The following is a 24353-nucleotide window of genomic DNA, read 5'->3' as shown; positions in this document are numbered from 1 at the left end:
TTTCATGCAATGCTTTCTAGTTTCTTCTGCTTGTATATATATGCTCTGTATATAGAGCCATCCCTTATTTACATTTTAAGCATCGATAATTAGCATGAAAATTTTTGCTGTTTAATTACACGAACATTGTGTTATCAGAGCTAGCTATGTTGCACGCATAATAGTTGCTTTATATCAATTTTAAAATGGTACAAGTCAACACTACTATATATTAGCATGGCTTAGCTTCTGATCCCAATTTTCAGACTATGTGTTTTTGAGCATGAAAAAAATATCCTTTCCAAGTCAGAAGAGATATGGGATTTTTTACAGAATGATTACACTGTTGCCTGGATTAATCGGTTCGGTTGTCATCGGTTCACCCGTTATATGCATGCATGATTGGAACTTTAGTTTTAATGAGTATTTATGAATTTATATCATCTTATGTTTTAATTAGTAGTTTATTATTTAGAATTTAGCTTCTAGATTGACCCAAGTATATGGAGTTGTACCAGTCCTTAGCTTGTACCGAGTCTTCTGGTAGAACAATTAGCATGGCTTCTTTCATGGGTCACGTGTGTATCTAAGATGATTATATATAGCCTTTAGTGCTATGAATAAAATAGTTTTTTTGCTCTTTACTTTTCAGATTGCTGCACATTTAATTTATTACATTAGAAAAAACCTTTCTTCTTCCTTTCTTCATACATTTCGTGAGTGATAACAGTAATAAAAGGAGTTTGTTATTTTGGTCTTATATCCAACATACGCACACGGAAACTAATGAAGCTCAACAAATAGAGATATCCAAAAGAAGGATACCAATGTTTTGTTGTTCATCCAACATGGAAAGGATGAAACTGTTTTCCTCATAATCGTTTCTAGAGAATAATGGAACATTTTAAAGACTTCGTATCCACTATGGTTATCACCATCAAGCAATAGCAGCGACACCTTTAGCACGACGGACACTTTGAGCGGCGACATCAAACAAACGCGTTTTTGTCGCCGCTAAAAGTGTATGTCGCCGCTAAAAGCTTATGTTGGCGATCCGCCTCATTTCAACCCTAACCGTCGATTTAGGCGATGATCCAACGACTAGGAGGATGTAGAAAACTCCGCGTTATTTTCCCTCCGGTGTGTCGCCGCTAAAGGCTACTCGTCGTCGCTATTGCTAGTTCTGGCGATCCGCGTCATTTCAACCCCAACAGTCGATTTAAGTGATGATCCAACGATGTAGAAAACCCCGGATTGTTTTTCCTCCGATGTGTCACCGCTAAAGGTGTCGCTGCTAAAGAGCCTCGACAATAAAATCTGCGTCGTCTTCACTTTCTTCCCTGATCTACTTCTGTGTTTTCCCTTCTTCTCTCTTCTTTCTACTCACCACCTTCGACCCCATCGGAATTTCACCGAAATCTTCGATATTTCACCTCTCTTCCTCTCCATTTCCCCCCTTTCTCTTTTCCTTTTCTCTTCTCCCTAATAAATTTGTGTTGGTTGTCGGAATTTTGAGACCCCCACCTTTCTCGCCGGAGTATACCGCCACCACCACTGTTCATGACGAAATTTTGATAATTTTGATATTTTAGATCTGTATTTGTATTTGTATTTTGTGTTTGTAGATGTGGATATGTATTTGTATTTGCATTTCTATGTATATGAGTATCTTGAGTGTATTTTATGTATGTATATGTGTTTTTGTATGCTCATTTATATGTATATGTATGTAAATTCTGTATGTGTATGTGTTTTTGTATGCTCATTTATATGTATATGTATGTAAATTCTGTATGTGTATGTGTTTTTGTATGTATATGTGTATTTTGTATGTGTATTATGTATGTATGTGTATTTATATGTATACAAATACATACGAATAGCGACGATACCTTTAGTGGCAACAAATAGTATTAGCATCGACACGCCTTTAACGGCGACAGAAGGCAATAGCGGCGACCAGTGGAGCATTAGCGACGAACCAACAGTAGTGATCATTTAGCGGCGACATTTTCGACCTTTAGCGACGACGCCCGTCGCCAGTAATACTCTAATTTCTTGTAGTGCACCAGTCAGTGACGGAAGCTTCTAGAGGCCTAGGGGGGCCAAGGCCTCCCCGTTTTTCTCATTCTCAGCTATAAATATTATATAAACTAGGTTATAAATGTGTACTACACGAAACCAACGTAAAATCATTTTAGAAGTTAATAGATGTTATAATTAATAATACATTTGCAAACAAATATTTTTTAGAAGCTTAAAGGTTTTATCCATAACTATAAAATTGTTAGTTTAAACCCATAGAAATTATGTTTGTGAAAGATTAACACTATTAATTTACAAGGATTTATTAATTTATTAATTTAAGAAGATTAAAGCTTTGTCAGTAATTTTATAATTTTGTTTTTAAATTAATATATACAATGTTATAAATATCCAATTTACTTATAATTGTCTTTTAAAATAAATACATACACTATTATGAATATCCAATTTACTTTTTGTATATTTAGATATTTGATAAAATCTCAAAGTTGCACCATACAATATAAAATTTGAGTACAGTTAATGGTCAACTTACCGATTATACCCTCCTAGATTCAAAAAGAAAGAAAGTGGCTATTAACATACATAATAAATCAAAAGTAGCAATAAGTAATTTAAAGGTTGTTTAAATTTCTGTAATTTAAAGGTTGTTCAAGTTTATGCGGAAGCAAATGACATGCCAATTGACTAAATATGGATATCTTGCAAGTTTGGATGCAGAATTGACCAAGATGAGACTTTTCATGAGACCATATTCCTAATTTTGCCAAAATAAACTGTGTGTTAGGTCCAAAAGCATAATGATTGCTTGAAGTACCGAATGTATTTTTGACAATATTTTAAGCATTTATCTTAATGACATCTGAAAAATTATTAGACATTTATATTTGTACTTCAAAAAGGTCAACTAAATAAGTAAATACCAACTTTGATAGAGAGTAATTCAACCTCTAAATTTCTGATCATTTACTACCCAAAAACATCACGAGGAAGAATATGTTTTGTAGGAAAATAAAATGATAACATATAAAAACATATATATGAAAAATGTATGTACAATGCATAATTCTAAGTCTTATTCTTTACACCATTTTAATTTTAATTTAAGAATTTTTATTTTCACATGTAAAAAAATTAAAAGACAACAGAGGCTCATTAAAACCCAATTAAGTGATAAAAAGATAATTTTGTGACGTTAAAATTCCACAAACAAAATTGGGTTACAATGCAATTTTTCTATTCCATTACATGATAAATGAAGAAAAAAAGGAATGGAAATTAACAAATGGAGTGAATCACCTTCGTTCGGCAGTAGTTTATTCCATTGCTTCCTTCTCTGATCCATTATACTAAACACTACCTTAGTCTTTTCGGTAATGATGCTTTAGCAAATACCCCAGATCCAAATAAGCTGATATGAGCTCATTTAAGCTTTGCGCATACCTTAAATAAATAGGTAGAAGTTTGCAATTATCACTAATTATTTTTACTTTTTCTTCACAACTCCAAATCCAACTTAATGATTGACATGAGAAAGCAAATTATATGAAATAGTAAATCACCTTTATATTTTTTAGCATCTTTAAACTTTATACAGTAAGGAAAAACATTTGTAAATTGAAGAATTATCAAATGAGCGTTGCATTACCTCGACAAATCGAGGTTGATTCACTGATTGTTTTCCATGTTTCTTGAATAACAGGTCTTATCATACCCACCAAGAAACTATGTTAAAAAAAAGGTTGTAGGCTCCCAAGAGAGAATCTCAGTCCATTGATCTCCTCTTTATCTATCTCATCACCATCACCACTGCATTCCACACAAATCAAGTTCAATTATAAAATTAAAAGGGATATAAATAATAACAACAATTACAAAACTATCTACTTTTAAAGTAAAGAAGCAAAGTGTACTTCTGCTGTACACTTATATATATAGAAACTGATTGAACTAAAAAATAAATGATTACAAATTGGAATCCTAGCTTTCAAGAGGCTAGTTCTCTCCTTGAGCTTTAACTTTAACAGAAATAGATCCAAGATGATGACCGACTGAATCTAAACTCCCACTTAAAGATAAACAACACCAACATATCCTAATTGACTAAAAGACCTTATTGCCCCCACCATCTCTACTTAAGCCACACTTAGAGAACCACAACCGAATGCGCATGGTTGTTTAAAATATTATAGTCACATGAGAAATGAGATGCAATTAAGAAACTGAATAAACCTAACCACAATGGAAATAATGATGCATTTGGAGAATCTTTTGTGTGTGTGTGTGTGTGTATATCACATGTACATTAGTTGTTGTAATTCTCTCATAAGTGCTTATGTGCTTGAATCATACCAATCATAGATTAAAACATAACTTTCCTTGTGAACTCAAATACCATTTTTCCTAATTTTTTTTGCAGTGCTTTTATATACTCGAAAGGGAAATTGAAAGTTATAACACAATATGTTAGTATATCAGAAGATATATGTCTCATATTATCTTAATTTTGACAAATACCACCCATATTTAGAGGTTATTTGAGTCAATTTCTATAACCCTAATATTTGAATGTTCAACTAATAGGTATTTGGTCAATACGGTGGTGAAGATCAGAAAACACCTTTGACTATGAGTTGGTGATGTTTACTTGTCACGTTTTGATTGAATCTTTCACCCGCTTTGATTCTCAGAGTCTGTCAGCCTTTGATTCTTTGCTAGTATACTTTATTTGAGGCATTTGGATTTTACTGTGTATTAAGGTTTTTCCTATGATTTTTTTTTTTTTTTCAATTTCTTACATTATACTTTGCACGGCTAGAAGCCAATGCCCTTTTCTTTTATAAAACTGCACTTCTCAAAAAATATGATTTAGTGCAAATCATTGATATATCATTTTATACATTATTATTTAGAGAATAAATTAATATCAAGCTGGAATAAAAAGGAATTCAAAGGAATTGAAATGAAATATTTTGATATTAAAGCCTTTAGGTGACAAATAGATGAAATTTAATTTGCTCAAAATACATCTAATTCAACAACTGAAAGATTCTATGATTTTTTTGACACAAGAACATAAAATATATGTCATTCTTAAATTATATTCCCTCTTAAATATATATTTATGCTAAATGATCATTAAGTTTAATAACACACTTGTATCGAGCAAACTTTTCAGCCAAATTTGTTGACTTTTACATTATTAGAACCATACCATTTGAATATATATAAAAAACGTTAGCAGCCGGGGAGTTCAATCTCTATATATTATGATCCCTGTGTATCATCATATTCATAATTCATTCTGGACGTAGAAAGCATGGAGCTGTTTCTCCCATTTTCAGCCTCTATAGCAGCGATTGTTTTTTCTTTGCTACTAAAATTCCTGCTGCAAAGCTTAGAAGGAAAGAGAGTGAAGAACAGAGAACCACCTCAAGCAAAGGGCCGATGGCCGGTAATCGGACACCTGCGCCTTCTAGGTGGAGCTGAACTACCTCACAGGGTCTTAGGTGGCATGGCAGATAAATATGGCCCCATTTTCACCATCAAGCTTGGTGTTCACAATGTTTTGGTGGTGAGTAACGCTGAGATGGCGAAAGAGTGCTTTACCACAAATGATAAGGTGTTTGCAAGTCGACCCAAGTCAATGGCAGTAGAACACATGGGCTATAACTATGCCATCTTGGCTCTAGCTCCTTATGGTGACTACTGGCGACAAGTGCGCAAGATCTTGACACTCGAGGTTCTCTCTCAGCGACGCGTGGAGATGCTTGGACCTCTTCGTGCTTCAGAGGTTAAAGCATCCATGGGAGATATATATAATGCTTGGGTAAAGAATAAAGAGAGTGGAAGTTCCGACATGGTAAAGGTGGATATGAAACAATGGTTTCAGAACTTGATATTAAATGTTGTGGTCAGGGTTGTTTCAGGAAAAAGGTTTTCACCTGATGACAAAGAAGGGGTTCGATTTCAAAAAGTGATAAGGAAATTCTTTGTGTTATTGGGCACATTTGTGGTGTCTGATTTTATTCCATATCTCAAGCCTTTGGACCTGGGAGGATACGAGAAAAAAATGAAGATGACAGGAGAAGAGATGTACGGAATTGTAACAGGATGGCTAGAGGATCACAAGAGAGTGAGGGCGGAGGAAAAGCATGCGCAGCAACATGAAAGAAGCCAAGTCTTCATGGATGTTCTGATTTCCGTTCTTGAAGGTGCCTCCCCAGAGGAATTCCGTGGTTTTGACCATGATACCATAATCAAGGCTACATGTTTGGTAAACCTTATTAATCTTTCTATATCTCATACTATTACTAGCTAGAGTTTGTTAATTAATCGTTTAATTATATATAGTTTCTTCCACATTCATTATAGTACGTATTTGCAACAGTTTTCAGTGGCAAATATAAAGATAAGCTGTGCAAACAAACAAAATTAATTATCAGCATGCATGCATGTTGCTTGAAATCTAGCTAATATAAGAAATTTGTTTTAACTTCAAACTTGCAGACTGTTTTAGCTGCGGGATTGGACACATCGTCTGCAACGTTAACATGGGCTTTATGTTTGTTGCTCAACAACCCAAGAGTATTAAAAATTGCCCAAGATGAATTGGATGAGCATGTTGGAAGGAAGAGAGCAGTAGAGGAGTCGGACCTGAAGAACCTTGTTTACCTTGACGCAATCGTTAAAGAAACACTGCGTTTATACCCGCCTGGACCTCTAAACCTTCCTCATGAGTCCATGGAGGATTGCGTTATTGGTGGCTACAAAATCCCTAAAGGCACACGTTTATTGACTAATCTTTGGAAAATTCAACATGATCCTAATAAATGGTCACATCCTGAAGAATTTCAGCCAGAAAGATTCTTGACAAGTCATAAACATGTTGATGTCAGGGGAAACAATTATGAATTGCTTCCTTTCGGTAGTGGTAGAAGAGTATGCCCTGCTATTCCCTTTGCTCTTCGGTCTTTGCATATAACTTTAGCTACTTTAATACAACAATTTGTGCTTAAAAACCCATCGAAAGAACCCATTGATATGAGTGAAAGCGCTGGAGTGACTATCAGCAAAGCCATCCCACTTGAGGTCCTTCTGGCGCCTCGTTTATCCCTTGATATGTACCCTGCAGTTGCTGCATGATACGTCTGCTTCGAATCATCACCGACCATGCGCCCACACTCTAGTCTTATTGAACAACCATTCCAAGACAATTAATCCCGAAAAATCACAAAGTCTTCTTACTATCTTATCAACAGCTTGTTAATTAGTCATACTAGCTACTTTGTTTTGGATTTTCATTATTTCATGCAATGGATACTACTTTGTTTTGGATTTTCATTATTTCATGCAATGCTTTCTAGTTTCTTCTGCTTGTATATATATGCTCTGTATATAGAGCCATCCCTTATTTACATTTTAAGCATCGATAATTAGCATGAAAATTTTTGCTGTTTAATTACACGAACATTGTGTTATCAGAGCTAGCTATGTTGCACGCATAATAGTTGCTTTATATCAATTTTAAAATGGTACAAGTCAACACTACTATATATTAGCATGGCTTAGCTTCTGATCCCAATTTTCAGACTATGTGTTTTTGAGCATGAAAAAAATATCCTTTCCAAGTCAGAAGAGATATGGGATTTTTTACAGAATGATTACACTGTTGCCTGGATTAATCGGTTCGGTTGTCATCGGTTCACCCGTTATATGCATGCATGATTGGAACTTTAGTTTTAATGAGTATTTATGAATTTATATCATCTTATGTTTTAATTAGTAGTTTATTATTTAGAATTTAGCTTCTAGATTGACCCAAGTATATGGAGTTGTACCAGTCCTTAGCTTGTACCGAGTCTTCTGGTAGAACAATTAGCATGGCTTCTTTCATGGGTCACGTGTGTATCTAAGATGATTATATATAGCCTTTAGTGCTATGAATAAAATAGTTTTTTTGCTCTTTACTTTTCAGATTGCTGCACATTTAATTTATTACATTAGAAAAAACCTTTCTTCTTCCTTTCTTCATACATTTCGTGAGTGATAACAGTAATAAAAGGAGTTTGTTATTTTGGTCTTATATCCAACATACGCACACGGAAACTAATGAAGCTCAACAAATAGAGATATCCAAAAGAAGGATACCAATGTTTTGTTGTTCATCCAACATGGAAAGGATGAAACTGTTTTCCTCATAATCGTTTCTAGAGAATAATGGAACATTTTAAAGACTTCGTATCCACTATGGTTATCACCATCAAGCAATAGCAGCGACACCTTTAGCACGACGGACACTTTGAGCGGCGACATCAAACAAACGCGTTTTTGTCGCCGCTAAAAGTGTATGTCGCCGCTAAAAGCTTATGTTGGCGATCCGCCTCATTTCAACCCTAACCGTCGATTTAGGCGATGATCCAACGACTAGGAGGATGTAGAAAACTCCGCGTTATTTTCCCTCCGGTGTGTCGCCGCTAAAGGCTACTCGTCGTCGCTATTGCTAGTTCTGGCGATCCGCGTCATTTCAACCCCAACAGTCGATTTAAGTGATGATCCAACGATGTAGAAAACCCCGGATTGTTTTTCCTCCGATGTGTCACCGCTAAAGGTGTCGCTGCTAAAGAGCCTCGACAATAAAATCTGCGTCGTCTTCACTTTCTTCCCTGATCTACTTCTGTGTTTTCCCTTCTTCTCTCTTCTTTCTACTCACCACCTTCGACCCCATCGGAATTTCACCGAAATCTTCGATATTTCACCTCTCTTCCTCTCCATTTCCCCCCTTTCTCTTTTCCTTTTCTCTTCTCCCTAATAAATTTGTGTTGGTTGTCGGAATTTTGAGACCCCCACCTTTCTCGCCGGAGTATACCGCCACCACCACTGTTCATGACGAAATTTTGATAATTTTGATATTTTAGATCTGTATTTGTATTTGTATTTTGTGTTTGTAGATGTGGATATGTATTTGTATTTGCATTTCTATGTATATGAGTATCTTGAGTGTATTTTATGTATGTATATGTGTTTTTGTATGCTCATTTATATGTATATGTATGTAAATTCTGTATGTGTATGTGTTTTTGTATGCTCATTTATATGTATATGTATGTAAATTCTGTATGTGTATGTGTTTTTGTATGTATATGTGTATTTTGTATGTGTATTATGTATGTATGTGTATTTATATGTATACAAATACATACGAATAGCGACGATACCTTTAGTGGCAACAAATAGTATTAGCATCGACACGCCTTTAACGGCGACAGAAGGCAATAGCGGCGACCAGTGGAGCATTAGCGACGAACCAACAGTAGTGATCATTTAGCGGCGACATTTTCGACCTTTAGCGACGACGCCCGTCGCCAGTAATACTCTAATTTCTTGTAGTGCACCAGTCAGTGACGGAAGCTTCTAGAGGCCTAGGGGGGCCAAGGCCTCCCCGTTTTTCTCATTCTCAGCTATAAATATTATATAAACTAGGTTATAAATGTGTACTACACGAAACCAACGTAAAATCATTTTAGAAGTTAATAGATGTTATAATTAATAATACATTTGCAAACAAATATTTTTTAGAAGCTTAAAGGTTTTATCCATAACTATAAAATTGTTAGTTTAAACCCATAGAAATTATGTTTGTGAAAGATTAACACTATTAATTTACAAGGATTTATTAATTTATTAATTTAAGAAGATTAAAGCTTTGTCAGTAATTTTATAATTTTGTTTTTAAATTAATATATACAATGTTATAAATATCCAATTTACTTATAATTGTCTTTTAAAATAAATACATACACTATTATGAATATCCAATTTACTTTTTGTATATTTAGATATTTGATAAAATCTCAAAGTTGCACCATACAATATAAAATTTGAGTACAGTTAATGGTCAACTTACCGATTATACCCTCCTAGATTCAAAAAGAAAGAAAGTGGCTATTAACATACATAATAAATCAAAAGTAGCAATAAGTAATTTAAAGGTTGTTTAAATTTCTGTAATTTAAAGGTTGTTCAAGTTTATGCGGAAGCAAATGACATGCCAATTGACTAAATATGGATATCTTGCAAGTTTGGATGCAGAATTGACCAAGATGAGACTTTTCATGAGACCATATTCCTAATTTTGCCAAAATAAACTGTGTGTTAGGTCCAAAAGCATAATGATTGCTTGAAGTACCGAATGTATTTTTGACAATATTTTAAGCATTTATCTTAATGACATCTGAAAAATTATTAGACATTTATATTTGTACTTCAAAAAGGTCAACTAAATAAGTAAATACCAACTTTGATAGAGAGTAATTCAACCTCTAAATTTCTGATCATTTACTACCCAAAAACATCACGAGGAAGAATATGTTTTGTAGGAAAATAAAATGATAACATATAAAAACATATATATGAAAAATGTATGTACAATGCATAATTCTAAGTCTTATTCTTTACACCATTTTAATTTTAATTTAAGAATTTTTATTTTCACATGTAAAAAAATTAAAAGACAACAGAGGCTCATTAAAACCCAATTAAGTGATAAAAAGATAATTTTGTGACGTTAAAATTCCACAAACAAAATTGGGTTACAATGCAATTTTTCTATTCCATTACATGATAAATGAAGAAAAAAAGGAATGGAAATTAACAAATGGAGTGAATCACCTTCGTTCGGCAGTAGTTTATTCCATTGCTTCCTTCTCTGATCCATTATACTAAACACTACCTTAGTCTTTTCGGTAATGATGCTTTAGCAAATACCCCAGATCCAAATAAGCTGATATGAGCTCATTTAAGCTTTGCGCATACCTTAAATAAATAGGTAGAAGTTTGCAATTATCACTAATTATTTTTACTTTTTCTTCACAACTCCAAATCCAACTTAATGATTGACATGAGAAAGCAAATTATATGAAATAGTAAATCACCTTTATATTTTTTAGCATCTTTAAACTTTATACAGTAAGGAAAAACATTTGTAAATTGAAGAATTATCAAATGAGCGTTGCATTACCTCGACAAATCGAGGTTGATTCACTGATTGTTTTCCATGTTTCTTGAATAACAGGTCTTATCATACCCACCAAGAAACTATGTTAAAAAAAAGGTTGTAGGCTCCCAAGAGAGAATCTCAGTCCATTGATCTCCTCTTTATCTATCTCATCACCATCACCACTGCATTCCACACAAATCAAGTTCAATTATAAAATTAAAAGGGATATAAATAATAACAACAATTACAAAACTATCTACTTTTAAAGTAAAGAAGCAAAGTGTACTTCTGCTGTACACTTATATATATAGAAACTGATTGAACTAAAAAATAAATGATTACAAATTGGAATCCTAGCTTTCAAGAGGCTAGTTCTCTCCTTGAGCTTTAACTTTAACAGAAATAGATCCAAGATGATGACCGACTGAATCTAAACTCCCACTTAAAGATAAACAACACCAACATATCCTAATTGACTAAAAGACCTTATTGCCCCCACCATCTCTACTTAAGCCACACTTAGAGAACCACAACCGAATGCGCATGGTTGTTTAAAATATTATAGTCACATGAGAAATGAGATGCAATTAAGAAACTGAATAAACCTAACCACAATGGAAATAATGATGCATTTGGAGAATCTTTTGTGTGTGTGTGTGTGTATATATCACATGTACATTAGTTGTTGTAATTCTCTCATAAGTGCTTATGTGCTTGAATCATACCAATCATAGATTAAAACATAACTTTCCTTGTGAACTCAAATACCATTTTTCCTAATTTTTTTTGCAGTGCTTTTATATACTCGAAAGGGAAATTGAAAGTTATAACACAATATGTTAGTATATCAGAAGATATATGTCTCATATTATCTTAATTTTGACAAATACCACCCATATTTAGAGGTTATTTGAGTCAATTTCTATAACCCTAATATTTGAATGTTCAACTAATAGGTATTTGGTCAATACGGTGGTGAAGATCAGAAAACACCTTTGACTATGAGTTGGTGATGTTTACTTGTCACGTTTTGATTGAATCTTTCACCCGCTTTGATTCTCAGAGTCTGTCAGCCTTTGATTCTTTGCTAGTATACTTTATTTGAGGCATTTGGATTTTACTGTGTATTAAGGTTTTTCCTATGATTTTTTTTTTTTTTCAATTTCTTACATTATACTTTGCACGGCTAGAAGCCAATGCCCTTTTCTTTTATAAAACTGCACTTCTCAAAAAATATGATTTAGTGCAAATCATTGATATATCATTTTATACATTATTATTTAGAGAATAAATTAATATCAAGCTGGAATAAAAAGGAATTCAAAGGAATTGAAATGAAATATTTTGATATTAAAGCCTTTAGGTGACAAATAGATGAAATTTAATTTGCTCAAAATACATCTAATTCAACAACTGAAAGATTCTATGATTTTTTTGACACAAGAACATAAAATATATGTCATTCTTAAATTATATTCCCTCTTAAATATATATTTATGCTAAATGATCATTAAGTTTAATAACACACTTGTATCGAGCAAACTTTTCAGCCAAATTTGTTGACTTTTACATTATTAGAACCATACCATTTGAATATATATAAAAAACGTTAGCAGCCGGGGAGTTCAATCTCTATATATTATGATCCCTGTGTATCATCATATTCATAATTCATTCTGGACGTAGAAAGCATGGAGCTGTTTCTCCCATTTTCAGCCTCTATAGCAGCGATTGTTTTTTCTTTGCTACTAAAATTCCTGCTGCAAAGCTTAGAAGGAAAGAGAGTGAAGAACAGAGAACCACCTCAAGCAAAGGGCCGATGGCCGGTAATCGGACACCTGCGCCTTCTAGGTGGAGCTGAACTACCTCACAGGGTCTTAGGTGGCATGGCAGATAAATATGGCCCCATTTTCACCATCAAGCTTGGTGTTCACAATGTTTTGGTGGTGAGTAACGCTGAGATGGCGAAAGAGTGCTTTACCACAAATGATAAGGTGTTTGCAAGTCGACCCAAGTCAATGGCAGTAGAACACATGGGCTATAACTATGCCATCTTGGCTCTAGCTCCTTATGGTGACTACTGGCGACAAGTGCGCAAGATCTTGACACTCGAGGTTCTCTCTCAGCGACGCGTGGAGATGCTTGGACCTCTTCGTGCTTCAGAGGTTAAAGCATCCATGGGAGATATATATAATGCTTGGGTAAAGAATAAAGAGAGTGGAAGTTCCGACATGGTAAAGGTGGATATGAAACAATGGTTTCAGAACTTGATATTAAATGTTGTGGTCAGGGTTGTTTCAGGAAAAAGGTTTTCACCTGATGACAAAGAAGGGGTTCGATTTCAAAAAGTGATAAGGAAATTCTTTGTGTTATTGGGCACATTTGTGGTGTCTGATTTTATTCCATATCTCAAGCCTTTGGACCTGGGAGGATACGAGAAAAAAATGAAGATGACAGGAGAAGAGATGTACGGAATTGTAACAGGATGGCTAGAGGATCACAAGAGAGTGAGGGCGGAGGAAAAGCATGCGCAGCAACATGAAAGAAGCCAAGTCTTCATGGATGTTCTGATTTCCGTTCTTGAAGGTGCCTCCCCAGAGGAATTCCGTGGTTTTGACCATGATACCATAATCAAGGCTACATGTTTGGTAAACCTTATTAATCTTTCTATATCTCATACTATTACTAGCTAGAGTTTGTTAATTAATCGTTTAATTATATATAGTTTCTTCCACATTCATTATAGTACGTATTTGCAACAGTTTTCAGTGGCAAATATAAAGATAAGCTGTGCAAACAAACAAAATTAATTATCAGCATGCATGCATGTTGCTTGAAATCTAGCTAATATAAGAAATTTGTTTTAACTTCAAACTTGCAGACTGTTTTAGCTGCGGGATTGGACACATCGTCTGCAACGTTAACATGGGCTTTATGTTTGTTGCTCAACAACCCAAGAGTATTAAAAATTGCCCAAGATGAATTGGATGAGCATGTTGGAAGGAAGAGAGCAGTAGAGGAGTCGGACCTGAAGAACCTTGTTTACCTTGACGCAATCGTTAAAGAAACACTGCGTTTATACCCGCCTGGACCTCTAAACCTTCCTCATGAGTCCATGGAGGATTGCGTTATTGGTGGCTACAAAATCCCTAAAGGCACACGTTTATTGACTAATCTTTGGAAAATTCAACATGATCCTAATAAATGGTCACATCCTGAAGAATTTCAGCCAGAAAGATTCTTGACAAGTCATAAACATGTTGATGTCAGGGGAAACAATTATGAATTGCTTCCTTTCGGTAGTGGTAGAAGAGTATGCCCTGCTATTCCCTTTGCTCTTCGGTCTTTGCATATAACTTTAGCTACTTTAATACAACAATTTGTGCTTAAAAACCCATCGAAAGAACCCATTGATATGAGTGAAAGCGCTGGAGTGACTATCAGCAAAGCCATCCCACTTGAGGTCCTTCTGGCGCCTCGTTTATCCCTTGATATGTACCCTGCAGTTGCTGCATGATACGTCTGCTTCGAATCATCACCGACCATGCGCCCACACTCTAGTCTTATTGAACAACCATTCCAAGACAATTAATCCCGAAAAATCACAAAGTCTTCTTACTATCTTATCAACAGCTTGTTAATTAGTCATACTAGCTACTTTGTTTTGGATTTTCATTATTTCATGCAATGGATACTACTTTGTTTTGGATTTTCATTATTTCATGCAATGCTTTCTAGTTTCTTCTGCTTGTATATATATGCTCTGTATATAGAGCCATCCCTTATTTACATTTTAAGCATCGATAATTAGCATGAAAATTTTTGCTGTTTAATTACACGAACATTGTGTTATCAGAGCTAGCTATGTTGCACGCATAATAGTTGCTTTATATCAATTTTAAAATGGTACAAGTCAACACTACTATATATTAGCATGGCTTAGCTTCTGATCCCAATTTTCAGACTATGTGTTTTTGAGCATGAAAAAAATATCCTTTCCAAGTCAGAAGAGATATGGGATTTTTTACAGAATGATTACACTGTTGCCTGGATTAATCGGTTCGGTTGTCATCGGTTCACCCGTTGTATGCATGCATGATTGGAACTTTAGTTTTAATGAGTATTTATGAATTTATATCATCTTATGTTTTAATTAGTAGTTTATTATTTAGAATTTAGCTTCTAGATTGACCCAAGTATATGGAGTTGTACCAGTCCTTAGCTTGTACCGAGTCTTCTGGTAGAACAATTAGCATGGCTTCTTTCATGGGTCACGTGTGTATCTAAGATGATTATATATAGCCTTTAGTGCTATGAATAAAATAGTTTTTTTGCTCTTTACTTTTCAGATTGCTGCACATTTAATTTATTACATTAGAAAAAACCTTTCTTCTTCCTTTCTTCATACATTTCGTGAGTGATAACAGTAATAAAAGGAGTTTGTTATTTTGGTCTTATATCCAACATACGCACACGGAAACTAATGAAGCTCAACAAATAGAGATATCCAAAAGAAAGATACCAATGTTTTGTTGTTCATCCAACATGGAAAGGATGAAACTGTTTTCCTCATAATCGTTTCTAGAGAATAATGGAACATTTTAAAGACTTCGTATCCACTATGGTTATCACCATCAAGCAATAGCAGCGACACCTTTAGCACGACGGACACTTTGAGCGGCGACATCAAACAAACGCGTTTTTGTCGCCGCTAAAAGTGTATGTCGCCGCTAAAAGCTTATGTTGGCGATCCGCCTCATTTCAACCCTAACCGTCGATTTAGGCGATGATCCAACGACTAGGAGGATGTAGAAAACTCCGCGTTATTTTCCCTCCGGTGTGTCGCCGCTAAAGGCTACTCGTCGTCGCTATTGCTAGTTCTGGCGATCCGCGTCATTTCAACCCCAACAGTCGATTTAAGTGATGATCCAACGATGTAGAAAACCCCGGATTGTTTTTCCTCCGATGTGTCACCGCTAAAGGTGTCGCTGCTAAAGAGCCTCGACAATAAAATCTGCGTCGTCTTCACTTTCTTCCCTGATCTACTTCTGTGTTTTCCCTTCTTCTCTCTTCTTTCTACTCACCACCTTCGACCCCATCGGAATTTCACCGAAATCTTCGATATTTCACCTCTCTTCCTCTCCATTTTCCCCCTTTCTCTTTTCCTTTTCTCTTCTCCCTAATAAATTTGTGTTGGTTGTCGGAATTTTGAGACCCCCACCTTTCTCGCCGGAGTATACCGCCACCACCACTGTTCATGACGAAATTTTGATAATTTTGATATTTTAGATCTGTATTTGTATTTGTATTTTGTGTTTGTAGATGTGGATATGTATTTGTATTTGCATTTCTATGTATATGAGTATCTTGAGTGTATTTTATGTATGTATATGTGTTTTTGTATGCTCATTTATATGTATATGTATGTAAATTCTGTATGTGTATGTGTTTTTGTATGCTCATTTATATGTATATGTATGTAAATTCTGTATGTGTATGTGTTTTTGTATGTATATGTGTATTTTGTATGTGTATTATGTATGTATGTGTATTTATATGTATACAAATACATACGAATAGCGACGATACCTTTAGTGGCAACAAATAGTATTAGCATCGACACGCCTTTAACGGCGACAGAAGGCAATAGCGGCGACCAGTGGAGCATTAGCGACGAACCAACAGTAGTGATCATTTAGCGGCGACATTTTCGACCTTTAGCGACGACGCCCGTCGCCAGTAATACTCTAATTTCTTGTAGTGCACCAGTCAGTGACGGAAGCTTCTAGAGGCCTAGGGGGGCCAAGGCCTCCCCGTTTTTCTCATTCTCAGCTATAAATATTATATAAACTAGGTTATAAATGTGTACTACACGAAACCAACGTAAAATCATTTTAGAAGTTAATAGATGTTATAATTAATAATACATTTGCAAACAAATATTTTTTAGAAGCTTAAAGGTTTTATCCATAACTATAAAATTGTTAGTTTAAACCCATAGAAATTATGTTTGTGAAAGATTAACACTATTAATTTACAAGGATTTATTAATTTATTAATTTAAGAAGATTAAAGCTTTGTCAGTAATTTTATAATTTTGTTTTTAAATTAATATATACAATGTTATAAATATCCAATTTACTTATAATTGTCTTTTAAAATAAATACATACACTATTATGAATATCCAATTTACTTTTTGTATATTTAGATATTTGATAAAATCTCAAAGTTGCACCATACAATATAAAATTTGAGTACAGTTAATGGTCAACTTACCGATTATACCCTCCTAGATTCAAAAAGAAAGAAAGTGGCTATTAACATACATAATAAATCAAAAGTAGCAATAAGTAATTTAAAGGTTGTTTAAATTTCTGTAATTTAAAGGTTGTTCAAGTTTATGCGGAAGCAAATGACATGCCAATTGACTAAATATGGATATCTTGCAAGTTTGGATGCAGAATTGACCAAGATGAGACTTTTCATGAGACCATATTCCTAATTTTGCCAAAATAAACTGTGTGTTAGGTCCAAAAGCATAATGATTGCTTGAAGTACCGAATGTATTTTTGACAATATTTTAAGCATTTATCTTAATGACATCTGAAAAATTATTAGACATTTATATTTGTACTTCAAAAAGGTCAACTAAATAAGTAAATACCAACTTTGATAGAGAGTAATTCAACCTCTAAATTTCTGATCATTTACTACCCAAAAACATCACGAGGAAGAATATGTTTTGTAGGAAAATAAAATGATAACATATAAAAACATATATATGAAAAATGTATGTACAATGCATAATTCTAAGTCTTATTCTTTACACCATTTTAATTTTAATTTAAGAATTTTTATTTTCACATGTAAAAAAATTAAAAGACAACAGAGGCTCATTAAAACCCAATTAAGTGATAAAAAGATAATTTTGTGACGTTAAAATTCCACAAACAAAATTGGGTTACAATGCAATTTTTCTATTCCATTACATGATAAATGAAGAAAAAAAGGAATGGAAATTAACAAATGGAGTGAATCACCTTCGTTCGGCAGTAGTTTATTCCATTGCTTCCTTCTCTGATCCATTATACTAAACACTACCTTAGTCTTTTCGGTAATGATGCTTTAGCAAATACCCCAGATCCAAATAAGCTGATATGAGCTCATTTAAGCTTTGCGCATACCTTAAATAAATAGGTAGAAGTTTGCAATTATCACTAATTATTTTTACTTTTTCTTCACAACTCCAAATCCAACTTAATGATTGACATGAGAAAGCAAATTATATGAAATAGTAAATCACCTTTATATTTTTTAGCATCTTTAAACTTTATACAGTAAGGAAAAACATTTGTAAATTGAAGAATTATCAAATGAGCGTTGCATTACCTCGACAAATCGAGGTTGATTCACTGATTGTTTTCCATGTTTCTTGAATAACAGGTCTTATCATACCCACCAAGAAACTATGTTAAAAAAAAGGTTGTAGGCTCCCAAGAGAGAATCTCAGTCCATTGATCTCCTCTTTATCTATCTCATCACCATCACCACTGCATTCCACACAAATCAAGTTCAATTATAAAATTAAAAGGGATATAAATAATAACAACAATTACAAAACTATCTACTTTTAAAGTAAAGAAGCAAAGTGTACTTCTGCTGTACACTTATATATATAGAAACTGATTGAACTAAAAAATAAATGATTACAAATTGGAATCCTAGCTTTCAAGAGGCTAGTTCTCTCCTTGAGCTTTAACTTTAACAGAAATAGATCCAAGATGATGACCGACTGAATCTAAACTCCCACTTAAAGATAAACAACACCAACATATCCTAATTGACTAAAAGACCTTATTGCCCCCACCATCTCTACTTAAGCCACACTTAGAGAACCACAACCGAATGCGCATGGTTGTTTAAAATATTATAGTCACATGAGAAATGAGATGCAATTAAGAAACTGAATAAACCTAACCACAATGGAAATAATGATGCATTTGGAGAATCTTTTGTGTGTGTGTGTGTGTATATATCACATGTACATTAGTTGTTGTAATTCTCTCATAAGTGCTTATGTGCTTGAATCATACCAATCATAGATTAAAACATAACTTTCCTTGTGAACTCAAATACCATTTTTCCTAATTTTTTTTGCAGTGCTTTTATATACTCGAAAGGGAAATTGAAAGTTATAACACAATATGTTAGTATATCAGAAGATATATGTCTCATATTATCTTAATTTTGACAAATACCACCCATATTTAGAGGTTATTTGAGTCAATTTCTATAACCCTAATATTTGAATGTTCAACTAATAGGTATTTGGTCAATACGGTGGTGAAGATCAGAAAACACCTTTGACTATGAGTTGGTGATGTTTACTTGTCACGTTTTGATTGAATCTTTCACCCGCTTTGATTCTCAGAGTCTGTCGGCCTTTGATTCTTTGCTAGTATACTTTATTTGAGGCATTTGGATTTTACTGTGTATTAAGGTTTTTCCTATGATTTTTTTTTTTTTTCAATTTCTTACATTATACTTTGCACGGCTAGAAGCCAATGCCCTTTTCTTTTATAAAACTGCACTTCTCAAAAAATATGATTTAGTGCAAATCATTGATATATCATTTTATACATTATTATTTAGAGAATAAATTAATATCAAGCTGGAATAAAAAGGAATTCAAAGGAATTGAAATGAAATATTTTGATATTAAAGCCTTTAGGTGACAAATAGATGAAATTTAATTTGCTCAAAATACATCTAATTCAACAACTGAAAGATTCTATGATTTTTTTGACACAAGAACATAAAATATATGTCATTCTTAAATTATATTCCCTCTTAAATATATATTTATGCTAAATGATCATTAAGTTTAATAACACACTTGTATCGAGCAAACTTTTCAGCCAAATTTGTTGACTTTTACATTATTAGAACCATACCATTTGAATATATATAAAAAACGTTAGCAGCCGGGGAGTTCAATCTCTATATATTATGATCCCTGTGTATCATCATATTCATAATTCATTCTGGACGTAGAAAGCATGGAGCTGTTTCTCCCATTTTCAGCCTCTATAGCAGCGATTGTTTTTTCTTTGCTACTAAAATTCCTGCTGCAAAGCTTAGAAGGAAAGAGAGTGAAGAACAGAGAACCACCTCAAGCAAAGGGCCGATGGCCGGTAATCGGACACCTGCGCCTTCTAGGTGGAGCTGAACTACCTCACAGGGTCTTAGGTGGCATGGCAGATAAATATGGCCCCATTTTCACCATCAAGCTTGGTGTTCACAATGTTTTGGTGGTGAGTAACGCTGAGATGGCGAAAGAGTGCTTTACCACAAATGATAAGGTGTTTGCAAGTCGACCCAAGTCAATGGCAGTAGAACACATGGGCTATAACTATGCCATCTTGGCTCTAGCTCCTTATGGTGACTACTGGCGACAAGTGCGCAAGATCTTGACACTCGAGGTTCTCTCTCAGCGACGCGTGGAGATGCTTGGACCTCTTCGTGCTTCAGAGGTTAAAGCATCCATGGGAGATATATATAATGCTTGGGTAAAGAATAAAGAGAGTGGAAGTTCCGACATGGTAAAGGTGGATATGAAACAATGGTTTCAGAACTTGATATTAAATGTTGTGGTCAGGGTTGTTTCAGGAAAAAGGTTTTCACCTGATGACAAAGAAGGGGTTCGATTTCAAAAAGTGATAAGGAAATTCTTTGTGTTATTGGGCACATTTGTGGTGTCTGATTTTATTCCATATCTCAAGCCTTTGGACCTGGGAGGATACGAGAAAAAAATGAAGATGACAGGAGAAGAGATGTACGGAATTGTAACAGGATGGCTAGAGGATCACAAGAGAGTGAGGGCGGAGGAAAAGCATGCGCAGCAACATGAAAGAAGCCAAGTCTTCATGGATGTTCTGATTTCCGTTCTTGAAGGTGCCTCCCCAGAGGAATTCCGTGGTTTTGACCATGATACCATAATCAAGGCTACATGTTTGGTAAACCTTATTAATCTTTCTATATCTCATACTATTACTAGCTAGAGTTTGTTAATTAATCGTTTAATTATATATAGTTTCTTCCACATTCATTATAGTACGTATTTGCAACAGTTTTCAGTGGCAAATATAAAGATAAGCTGTGCAAACAAACAAAATTAATTATCAGCATGCATGCATGTTGCTTGAAATCTAGCTAATATAAGAAATTTGTTTTAACTTCAAACTTGCAGACTGTTTTAGCTGCGGGATTGGACACATCGTCTGCAACGTTAACATGGGCTTTATGTTTGTTGCTCAACAACCCAAGAGTATTAAAAATTGCCCAAGATGAATTGGATGAGCATGTTGGAAGGAAGAGAGCAGTAGAGGAGTCGGACCTGAAGAACCTTGTTTACCTTGACGCAGTCGTTAAAGAAACACTGCGTTTATACCCACCTGGACCTCTAAACCTTCCTCATGAGTCCATGGAGGATTGCGTTATTGGTGGCTACAAAATCCCTAAAGGCACACGTTTATTGACTAATCTTTGGAAAATTCAACATGATCCTAATAAATGGTCACATCCTGAAGAATTTCAGCCAGAAAGATTCTTGACAAGTCATAAACATGTTGATGTCAGGGGAAACAATTATGAATTGCTTCCTTTCGGTAGTGGTAGAAGAGTATGCCCTGCTATTCCCTTTGCTCTTCGGTCTTTGCATATAACTTTAGCTACTTTAATACAACAATTTGTGCTTAAAAACCCATCGAAAGAACCCATTGATATGAGTGAAAGCGCTGGAGTGACTATCAGCAAAGCCATCCCACTTGAGGTCCTTCTGGCGCCTCGTTTATCCCTTGATATGTACCCTGCAGTTGCTGCATGATACGTCTGCTTCGAATCATCACCGACCATGCGCCCACACTCTAGTCTTATTGAACAACCATTCCAAGACAATTAATCCCGAAAAATCACAAAGTCTTCTTACTATCTTATCAACAGCTTGTTAATTAGTCATACTAGCTACTTTGTTTTGGATTTTCATTATTTCATGCAATGGATACTACTTTGTTTTGGATTTTCATTATTTCATGCAATGCTTTCTAGTTTCTTCTGCTTGTATATATATGCTCTGTATATAGAGCCATCCCTTATTTACATTTTAAGCATCGATAATTAGCATGAAAATTTTTGCTGTTTAATTACACGAACATTGTGTTATCAGAGCTAGCTATGTTGCACGCATAATAGTTGCTTTATATCAATTTTAAAATGGTACAAGTCAACACTACTATATATTAGCATGGCTTAGCTTCTGATCCCAATTTTCAGACTATGTGTTTTTGAGCATGAAAAAAATATCCTTTCCAAGTCAGAAGAGATATGGGATTTTTTACAGAATGATTACACTGTTGCCTGGATTAATCGGTTCGGTTGTCATCGGTTCACCCGTTATATGCATGCATGATTGGAACTTTAGTTTTAATGAGTATTTATGAATTTATATCATCTTATGTTTTAATTAGTAGTTTATTATTTAGAATTTAGCTTCTAGATTGACCCAAGTATATGGAGTTGTACCAGTCCTTAGCTTGTACCGAGTCTTCTGGTAGAACAATTAGCATGGCTTCTTTCATGGGTCACGTGTGTATCTAAGATGATTATATATAGCCTTTAGTGCTATGAATAAAATAGTTTTTTTGCTCTTTACTTTTCAGATTGCTGCACATTTAATTTATTACATTAGAAAAAACCTTTCTTCTTCCTTTCTTCATACATTTCGTGAGTGATAACAGTAATAAAAGGAGTTTGTTATTTTGGTCTTATATCCAACATACGCACACGGAAACTAATGAAGCTCAACAAATAGAGATATCCAAAAGAAAGATACCAATGTTTTGTTGTTCATCCAACATGGAAAGGATGAAACTGTTTTCCTCATAATCGTTTCTAGAGAATAATGGAACATTTTAAAGACTTCGTATCCACTATGGTTATCACCATCAAGCAATAGCAGCGACACCTTTAGCACGACGGACACTTTGAGCGGCGACATCAAACAAACGCGTTTTTGTCGCCGCTAAAAGTGTATGTCGCCGCTAAAAGCTTATGTTGGCGATCCGCCTCATTTCAACCCTAACCGTCGATTTAGGCGATGATCCAACGACTAGGAGGATGTAGAAAACTCCGCGTTATTTTCCCTCCGGTGTGTCGCCGCTAAAGGCTACTCGTCGTCGCTATTGCTAGTTCTGGCGATCCGCGTCATTTCAACCCCAACAGTCGATTTAAGTGATGATCCAACGATGTAGAAAACCCCGGATTGTTTTTCCTCCGATGTGTCACCGCTAAAGGTGTCGCTGCTAAAGAGCCTCGACAATAAAATCTGCGTCGTCTTCACTTTCTTCCCTGATCTACTTCTGTGTTTTCCCTTCTTCTCTCTTCTTTCTACTCACCACCTTCGACCCCATCGGAATTTCACCGAAATCTTCGATATTTCACCTCTCTTCCTCTCCATTTTCCCCCTTTCTCTTTTCCTTTTCTCTTCTCCCTAATAAATTTGTGTTGGTTGTCGGAATTTTGAGACCCCCACCTTTCTCGCCGGAGTATACCGCCACCACCACTGTTCATGACGAAATTTTGATAATTTTGATATTTTAGATCTGTATTTGTATTTGTATTTTGTGTTTGTAGATGTGGATATGTATTTGTATTTGCATTTCTATGTATATGAGTATCTTGAGTGTATTTTATGTATGTATATGTGTTTTTGTATGCTCATTTATATGTATATGTATGTAAATTCTGTATGTGTATGTGTTTTTGTATGCTCATTTATATGTATATGTATGTAAATTCTGTATGTGTATGTGTTTTTGTATGTATATGTGTATTTTGTATGTGTATTATGTATGTATGTGTATTTATATGTATACAAATACATACGAATAGCGACGATACCTTTAGTGGCAACAAATAGTATTAGCATCGACACGCCTTTAACGGCGACAGAAGGCAATAGCGGCGACCAGTGGAGCATTAGCGACGAACCAACAGTAGTGATCATTTAGCGGCGACATTTTCGACCTTTAGCGACGACGCCCGTCGCCAGTAATACTCTAATTTCTTGTAGTGCACCAGTCAGTGACGGAAGCTTCTAGAGGCCTAGGGGGGCCAAGGCCTCCCCGTTTTTCTCATTCTCAGCTATAAATATTATATAAACTAGGTTATAAATGTGTACTACACGAAACCAACGTAAAATCATTTTAGAAGTTAATAGATGTTATAATTAATAATACATTTGCAAACAAATATTTTTTAGAAGCTTAAAG

General features: G+C 34.7%; 3 protein-coding genes across 3 annotated transcripts; all 3 read left to right on the top strand.

The window, feature by feature from the left end:
- The first annotated feature begins 5317 nt into the window (after window positions 1–5317).
- LOC128133093 (cytochrome P450 82A4-like) lies at window positions 5318–7370 on the top strand. Its single transcript, XM_052770100.1, has 2 exons — window positions 5318–6301; window positions 6535–7370. The coding sequence occupies exons 1-2, from the start codon at window positions 5345–5347 to the stop codon at window positions 7168–7170; spliced, it is 1593 nt and encodes a 530-aa protein (XP_052626060.1). The 5' UTR covers window positions 5318–5344; the 3' UTR covers window positions 7171–7370.
- Window positions 7371–12687: 5317 nt separating this feature from the next.
- LOC111882446 (cytochrome P450 82A4-like) lies at window positions 12688–14741 on the top strand. Its single transcript, XM_052770099.1, has 2 exons — window positions 12688–13671; window positions 13905–14741. Exons 1-2 carry the CDS (start codon window positions 12715–12717, stop codon window positions 14538–14540), a joined length of 1593 nt encoding a protein of 530 aa, XP_052626059.1. The 5' UTR covers window positions 12688–12714; the 3' UTR covers window positions 14541–14741.
- Window positions 14742–20056: 5315 nt separating this feature from the next.
- LOC111917659 (cytochrome P450 82A4) lies at window positions 20057–22121 on the top strand. Its single transcript, XM_052770098.1, has 2 exons — window positions 20057–21041; window positions 21275–22121. The coding sequence occupies exons 1-2, from the start codon at window positions 20085–20087 to the stop codon at window positions 21908–21910; spliced, it is 1593 nt and encodes a 530-aa protein (XP_052626058.1). The 5' UTR covers window positions 20057–20084; the 3' UTR covers window positions 21911–22121.
- The last annotated feature ends 2232 nt before the right edge of the window (window positions 22122–24353 follow it).

This window comes from Lactuca sativa, chromosome 3 (assembly GCF_002870075.4).
Source record: "Lactuca sativa cultivar Salinas chromosome 3, Lsat_Salinas_v11, whole genome shotgun sequence".
Classification (NCBI taxonomy): Eukaryota; Viridiplantae; Streptophyta; class Magnoliopsida; order Asterales; family Asteraceae; genus Lactuca; species Lactuca sativa.
This window is presented reverse-complemented; position numbering and strand designations above follow the sequence as displayed.